The sequence below is a fragment of the Acyrthosiphon pisum genome, chromosome A1 (assembly GCF_005508785.2).
Source record: "Acyrthosiphon pisum isolate AL4f chromosome A1, pea_aphid_22Mar2018_4r6ur, whole genome shotgun sequence".
NCBI lineage: Eukaryota > Metazoa > Arthropoda > Insecta > Hemiptera > Aphididae > Acyrthosiphon > Acyrthosiphon pisum.
This window is the reverse complement of record NC_042494.1, coordinates 40,668,333-40,677,417: the sequence shown is the minus strand read 5'-3', so window position 1 is coordinate 40,677,417 and position 9,085 is coordinate 40,668,333. Positions and strand designations below refer to the sequence as shown.

General features: G+C 30.0%; 1 protein-coding gene across 2 annotated transcripts in view; it reads left to right on the top strand.

Moving 5' to 3' along the window:
* The first annotated feature begins 7,336 nt into the window (after nt 1–7,336).
* LOC100165446 (transient receptor potential cation channel subfamily A member 1) overlaps nt 7,337–9,085 on the top strand; it is a 43,122-nt gene continuing 41,373 nt past the window's right edge. For both annotated transcript variants that reach the window (XM_029487067.1, XM_029487063.1), the window contains exon 1: nt 7,337–7,638. In XM_029487067.1, coding sequence (XP_029342927.1) covers nt 7,621–7,638 — 18 coding nt within the window. In that variant the 5' untranslated portion in view covers nt 7,337–7,620. The remainder of the gene's footprint in view (nt 7,639–9,085) is intronic.

The window sequence follows — 9,085 nt, the reverse complement described above, 5'->3', positions numbered from 1 at the left end:
GTTATCAATTTGTTTTGATTTAGTAAGGGAAATTGGTTTTGATACGAATGAGTCAATTTTTGTCTGAGTATTTTGGGGAATAGAATTTTGGATTTTATGTGCACTTGTTGAAGGACGAGATGTGGTAGATTTGACTGAAATAGTACAATCCGGTTCATCGATGTCCTGCTCTGTACTAATTTTTTTTCTTGCCTCGTACTGAATAATATGTTTTCTTTTTAAGTGGCGACTTAAATTAGCTGTTGATCCCCCCTTAAATGAATATTCGATAGAACAATAACTACATTTAGCCTTTTCATTGTCGAGTAAAGTAAAATGGTTCCAAACGTCACTTTTTTTCTTATCCATTATAATATAAAATTATGAGCACAAAGATCAACAAACAAAATATTATACTCGACTATATAGTATATATACCTAAAAATACCTAAAAATAAAAATAAAATAAAATAAAATACCTAATTATTATAATTAGTAATTATTAATTACCGAAATAATGTTTTTTGATTCAAGCCCACGTAAACAAATCCAAGTAGGTAGTTAATATATATAATTTACAAAAAACACAATAAAATAACTAAAAGTACAATATTACATACTGTGAACGTGATACGTACGAAAACTGAAAAGGAATGATACTGTGGAGAAAAATACTGCAAAAACAGACATTGTGGAGTAAAACATTGCAAAAATAGACCGTGGAAAAAAACACACAAGTAAAATAAGGTCAAAATTCCCGAAAATTCAAATAAAGGTGCATTTTATTCGTATGGTTATTGGTTGGTCGTGAGTTCCTTATCTTAACGACCATGGTCGGGACTCGGGAGTTCCTTATCTTAATTGTAATTTTGACATAACTAGATAACATGATATCGGTGTTTGAGTGACCGAAGTACCGAACCATCCCCTCTACGAATCGCCCATTGTACTCATGAGCAATACTCGGTACTCGGTAGATGTATGGAACGGGTCGAATGTAGGTACTAGGTAGTAGGTACGAAATGGAACGAAGGAACGAGAAAAAATAATCAGGTGGAATCGTTCCTGATCGTTCCTCTGTCGGACTCGTTCATTTGGAACGATTCGTTCACGAACGACCCATCACTAATGTAATGGCTGTCCTCGGAACCATACACCTAATCATAGGCGTGTTCAGACTTGGGTGGCTGAAGGGGCACAACACATTTTTAAATTGTGAGACCTATTTTTTTTTTGAGACATGAAGAAACATTCATTTTTTTGTTACAAAATTCACAATGGTAGGAATATTTTTTAATTATGATTTATGATCAAAAAGTATAACCATTGTCAAAACAATAAAAATACTTTTTTCCCATCCATTATACAAGGTAGACAACATACAAATTGTTAAACAATTAACTAATCAGTAATAAATAATTTGAGTTTCTGACAAAATTTAAATAATTTTAACGTAGTAAAATTAGTAGTCGTAAAATATTTAAACACATTTTTGAATGATAATCGGTAATTGGATATTTTCAGCTAATAAAACAATATTATCACTGGTTAGATAAAATAGTATTTAATCCTGAAAGGGTACACACGATTTTTTTTTTATCCTGGCATGATTTTGTTGGAGGCACAGTCTGCCGGGGGGGGGGGGGGCAGTGCCCACCCGGCCCCTCCCGTAAACACGCCTATGCCCCTAATAAACTAATGAACAGCGCATTCCTCAATGCATGGGAATCATATAAGAGAAAAAAGAAGAAAGAACGAAGACAGAAAAAACTTAAAGTACTAAAGTAGTAATCATAGAGAGACCTAAACAGGCTATAAACTAACACTGTATTTCCCACACGTTCTCTTTTCTCTTTTACTCGTTCTTACAGTGTCCGGTTAAAGTTAACCGACACTTTACCGTACATTGTAAGAACGGCCCCTGACCTCTCTCTCTAAACGCTGTCTATTAGTTCATAGGTCTATGCTCGGAATCACGGACTAAGGGCCAATACTAATACCCCTAAGTCCGTTCTCGGAACAGTGCCATATCTGTCACTCTTATGACAAAACTCATGCTATCTCTATCGAAAATTACGGCTGCCGCATCTCGCGTTGTCGTGCTGACCGGTTCCCCCCACTCCATTTCGTGTACGAGACGCGTTTCATTTTTGGTATTTCACCACTTCACGTATTTATTATTAATTGTTTCATTTCGTTATTGACTATCACTTCATTATCACCTTATAGCTTATACCCTAAATATTATGTTATATTTTAATTAATGTAATTAGTTAACTTGTAATAAATTATTACTAGATAGTACCTATATACTATATTAGTGTATAAGTGTGTTATTAGTGTTGTTAGTTATTACTGTGTTCGTACCTCGCGTACAATAATATATTGGTATTATTTAATTATAAATATTCCTACTCAAGTGTACAAACAAGGAATAAAAAATAAAGAAAAGTACTTACTGAATAAAAAAAAATGTTTGTGATAAAATAAATCTCCCAAAAAACTGTTGTCTCGACAAATTTCTAAAAAATTGGTGATATCACAATATAAACACTTCTTCGAACTTCATGTAAAAAGGACTAAGTAAAAAAAAAAACATCTTTAAGCACTATAAAGGTGTGATTATGTAATATCATAAATAAATATAAAGTAAATTGAATTAAAGCACATTTATTTGTTTCAATAATTTATTTACTTGGTGAGAAATTATATACTTTATATGACACAGCACATGAAATAACGTGAACAAAATCAAAAAAAAAAAAATCATTAGAAGTTCATTATAATTTAAAATATTATAATGGGCATTTCTACGCAAAATAATTTCTCATCCAGTAAATAAATTATTGACACAAAATAAGTACCTACACTTTAATTCGATTTACTTAGCATTTATTTATGGTATAACATCTTTATAGTGCTTAAACTGCTAGATCGCATTATCAAGTAGGTAATAATCTACCTGCGGTAGATCGCGGACCCCGTATTGTTTGTACGTAAGTGTATGACTTAACTCTAAATAGTATCAAAGTTATACCAAGTTTGTTGTTTTTACTTAATTCCACATATGGTAGATTAATATAATCAATTTATACAAAATCCTACCCTAACCTAACCGTACTAAAATCCGATGAATAAAAAAAAACAAATTTAACCCTTTGTAAATTAACCTATCTTCTTCCGAGAGGTCTAATCTACCCACAAACATTAATTTATATATATATATATAACTAACTATATATAAAAATCTCGTGTCACGATGTTTGTCCGGGATGAACTCCGAAACTACTGGACCGATCTTGATGAAATTTTTTACACTGTGTGTAATTTGGTTATATTAATTTGGTTATATTTATTTGATTATATTAATCCATCGTAGCTGGAATTAAGTAAAAACGACAAGCTTGGTATAACTTTGATACTTTAGACTTAAATCATACACTTATGTGCAAACAGCACGGGGTCCGCGATCTACCACAGATAGATTGCCCACCTAATAATGTATTGCTGCGAAGCAGAATTTTTATTCCGTGCAACGGAAAAGTTGAGATAAAATTTGAACACCATACAACGAATATAAAATAACGAATTGAATAAAGTTTGAGTCATATAGAGTTGATACATATAACGGGCGACGAAGTGCACGCGATCGGCTAGTATATATATATAACTAACTATATAAATACACAGACTATAACTATACAGACTAAACTCTGGAACTATACTTATCAGATCTTCTTGTATATATTATGTATATGTATATTCACAAAAGATAATAATACAAATCAACAAACATGATTAACCAATAGCAACCAATAGCAACCAATATATTATACACCGGTGGATTTTCGTAAAATTTTTTTTTTTATGAACCTTCTCCGTGAAATACTCTTTGGTTTAAAAAAAATCAAGAAGATCTGATAAGTAGTTCTAGAGTTTAGCTTGTACAGAGATTTTAATTTCACATTTTTATAGTTAGATATTATTATGTTATAATTTAAATTTAAAAAGTAAAGCAAATAGTATTTTTTTTCTTATTATTATTACAATTATATAGCTTAAAAACCCATCATTGCTTATAGACGCAAAATAATAATACTGATTGAATATGTATATGTATGTACAATAACAAATCGTCGATGTATATAATAAATGGTTTGTTTGTTATCGTGGCAACGAATTAAAATGATTTACTATAATTCTGTATTGAAATTTCTAGAACGAATCATTTTATACGACGTCACTCATGGCAACCATTTATAAACAAAAATTTCCATCCGTAATCTCAAAATTCCCGTTTTAACACTTCTCGGGGTTGGTCCTCTCCATTTTTAAATTAGCCTATCTTTAAAGTTCGGCCAAATTACACACATTGTAAAAATTTCATCAAGATCGGTCCAGTAGTTTTGGAGTTTATCCCGGACAAAGACATGACACGAGATTTTTATATATATAATATGTATATTATAGCGATTTTTAAATAACTACTTATATATAATATATTCATTTTGGCGCAAATGATACATATGGCATTTTCGTACTTTTGGCGCTTATGCTATACACTCAGTTACCTAATACCTACCTATAACAGTATAAACTATTTATAATCTGTAAATACAAAATATACAATCGCCGATTTCCTCCTTTAATCATTAATGGCCAATAAAATTAATGCTATGGTAGAATATGAACATTGCTCTATACCTAATGTTCATGATGGATATTGGATAAAGTGTTCAATTTTATCAAAACCGCGAAAGTGTGTGCGGACTTTCATATTACCTATGTCGTATACCTAAAACCTAATATTATTAGATATTATACGGTTATTTTTAGTGATGGTGAGGGAGAGGTAGGTAGATGTTGGCCATAATTATAGGCCATCCCAATTGTGTAATCCTAGCTACGTGCCAGTTTTGGCGGAAAAGGAAAAGGTATGTCTACTTTTGGCGAAAGCTATGTCCCATTGTCAGAGGGCAAACATTATTATTCCCCTTTAATTACCGCCGACGTACCCGCCAACGCATTGGCTACTATGCATGACATATAAAAACCTATTTGTCTTTAACTTTTTCTTAAAAATTTCCACGTAGGCATACAGATTCCACGGTAGGGAGATAAGGTCATAAGGGTAGATAGCAGTATAGCACTCACAGAGTCACAGAGCAATTTTCTACCGTATAAAAGTAAAAAATCTAACATTGAAACATTTATTCGAGGGGCTATACGAACTACAAAGTCCGAAAATAATGTTGCCGAAAATAATTTACCGACAGTATTTCATCCGAAAAGTATTTTGGCTGAAACGTATTTTAGCTGTCGGGTCAAATATTATAGGCCGAAATATTTGTCTGCTAAAATACGGTCAGATAAAATACAGTCTGTTGAAATAGTTATCAGCCAAAATATTTTTTTGCTAAAATATTACCAGCTGAAATATTTGTCAGCTTATAATATATAATTCTCCTAAAATACATGTCCAATAAAATTATTTTGGCTAAAAATTAAAATGCGAATCGAACCCAGTATTTTCTGATTTTTATGTGGGGGACATGGATTCTACAACATTTTCTGCAAATACTTTTTGAAGATGGAGAATTCACAATTTAAAATTTACATTATTGAAATTTATAACATAACATTAGTTAATTGGTATTTGACGCACGTTTCAGAAATATATATGTATTATTTAATTTTGAATAGTGTTTAATTTTCAGTATAATATAGAATTCTTTTCATTGGTATTTTTATTGGTTGAGTCATTTTGGAGCATATACATATATTCATTCTGTCATTTATTTGTGGTACATGTATCTTATATACACTACATAAATTGTGAATTTAATAGGTTTCTTCTAGTTTATTAAACGATCTCATCTCGAAATAATAAAATCAAACGTAAGTCTTCATGCAAATGGCGTTTTAAAATATTGAAAATATGTAACTTTCGCTTATCTATATACAGACTTCATGATTTAAAATATATAAAATTAAAGAAAACCTAACTATTTTTTAACTATAAATTGGTGTAGGTATATACATGGATATATTGGTATTAATAATCGTATAATATATATTTGAGAACTACAACTTGTCGCTCTGCTGTACAGTAGGTAGGTTACAAGTGGGTTACCGTAATGGATGGTGTTACATTTAAATTCAATGATATAATATCATTGTATACGAAAAACAATTCCGATGAGCAGAGACGGATTGTCCGCCAAAGATTTTTTATATTGTATTGATAAATTAATAATTAATATTATTATTATTAATACGGTAGCCAATAAGTTGAATTATTATTATTTGTACCTATATCAATGTACGTCTTGAGATGTATTTCCAGTACCCATGAATAACAATTTAAAAATATAACACGAAACTAAAATCGTTCCTCTTCGTTTAAATATCTAATTTTATCTAAATTTGAACATAAAATAACTATAAGAAAACTGAGTTCTTTGTATTATTTAGATTTTTTGATTACAGAATAACCTACTTACATGGGACCTATTGTTTTAAATGTTCAATCCTTTTTGGGGGGGTCGTGACTTAACCTAATCTAACCTATAATATTATTTTAATAGTTTTAGATTTAAATTCCGAGCGGAATGATAAATGTATTGATTTTCAATGTTGTGTTTTTTTCTTTCTCTTATCATATATTTTTAGAGCGCTAAAAATGCTTCAATCTTCCACTTCGACATCTTTTCTGGTAGAAATGTAGAATAGTGATTAGTGAATCTAGTTGATACTTTGTGAGATCAAAAGTAAAAAATTGGGGGAAAACGGGTACCTATTGCAAAAGAAGTTTTCAATCAAATCTATTTCTTTTTATATTTTTGTAATTCTGCAAAAAACAAAAATCGTAGGTAATAGGTATTGGTAGTTATTTGACATTTTAATGAATGTTTGTATCAATATTTTCTATACTTACATGATATCATTTTTTAAATAGTTTGTCTTTTTTGAGCTTTTTATAGCGTTCGACATTTTAAATTTTTTAAATTTATTTCAATAATGAATAATTATCAATAAAAAAAATATGTTCAGTCAAAAATCTTTAAATATAATTATACAATGTTTCTCATAAATTGTTAATACAGGAATTAAAAAAGTCAAAGCCGAATTCACAATCTTTGTTTTATAATTTTATGTGCATTTGAAGTTCAAACTTTGATGAAATTATAGATACCTATTTAAACAAAGAACAGGTAACGATTTTGGTTATTTTGTATAGCAACTTTAAAAATATTATTAACGCGGGGGCCTTGAAATATTTATGTTTATTATTATACTAGCTGTTCCCGCCCAGCGCTGGTCTGCGCTGCCTATGCCAAAGATTAGTTAAAAAAAATATATATTTGTTTAAAAAATGTATAGGCCATATGCCTACGGCCTGATAGTGTTTTATGCCTTCGTATATCCCGTGATTTATTGTATGTATAAAGTGTTAAGTCGAAAACTGTGTTTGAGTGTCTCTAGAAAGTCAGACACCTCAAGTGAAAATTTATTTACGTGCAACTTAGTCAATTATATAGGTAGACACTCCGAGTATGTTGGATCGCGAACAATATGGAAGTAGTATATCAGGTACCTACTAGGTAGGCAATCGACCTGCGGTGAATTGGGGACACGACGATGAGCTGCAGACCTACAGTAAGTACAATTTTAGCCACCTATAGGTAGGAAATCTACACCTTAATACTATGCTCATTAAATACTCGTAATCTTTACAATTATTGTGAATAGCCAATTGGTAAACCATGGTAACTATATGCATAAGTAAGATCACCAATGATAAAATCTTTATTCATTATCCGATCAATAATCACTGAGTTAATTACTCTTGTTCAAATATCCGTGTTAGGTGCCAAATAATGCGTGTGCCACTGAAGGAATTTCTATCACCTACTATATAGTCTATGTGAATTAATTGATATTCCATTTTATATTTTTATATTATAATCAATTAAAAACTAAACCACAAAACTACCTACATAAAAATAAAAATATTTAATCAAATTTAACACCATCCATTGTTCACTGTGACCCACTTGTAACCGACTGTACAGCAGAGCAACATCCATTTACCCGCTTTTTTTTCATTTTCTAGATTGCCATTTATTTGATTGGTCAAGCCCAATTTGGAAAACAGCAATACGCTCCTTGTTCTATAAAATCTATGTAGGTAACAAAAATGGCGTTAAAACACGAATTTCCATCTTTTTTTAGAGCAATTTTTACAAGCATTTTCGAATATTTTATTTTTTCTAAAATGTAACTTACTGGTGCAGTAAACTTTTTAGCTTAGTTTTGAAATTCGATTGGAAATTCTTCCGCCGCATAATTAAAAAATATGTAAAATGTGTATGGAAATTATGGCTATCAACAGGTGTTGCCTGCGCCTGAGTTCGAAAATAATATACATTTTCAAAAATTTTTTTTTGTCAACATATAGAAATAGAACCCCATCTATTAACATATATTTTCAATTATATATTATTTATATATAAATAAATGATAAAATATATACTTATTAATATATTATATAGACTAGATATTACTAGACTGACAGCCGTCTCCTAAATTAAAATTTAGCACATCTATTACAGTGAACTAATCAATGACGAGGTACCTACACTTGAGTCTCGACCCCCTACTGTTCTGCAGGGCAGTTACCTATACTTGCCAGTTGCCTCTGTTTTTTTTTTTATTAGTGTTTTCTATATTATGAATTATGAAAATTCTCTTAGGAAAAATTATTGCTCCATAACTTTTATGTAGATATTATAGTTATGTATATAATATTATGTAGCATAATCTTTTATATAAGAAATTTTATCTAGCTAGAACTTTATAAAGTACATTTTTTGATGTATTTTTAAACTTGATTGATGTAAGTAAGTGTTTTCATATTGAATAGTTTCAAAAACAAAAACCATAATACAATATCTTTTATACAGCACATTCATTTTTCTTATAAAATCAATTCCGATTATTCAATTATAATATTTAAAAAAATACATAATATATAATATATTAAAGTGGAAATTCTTACTGATGATTTATTTAAATATCATAAACTATAAAGATTAAATATATT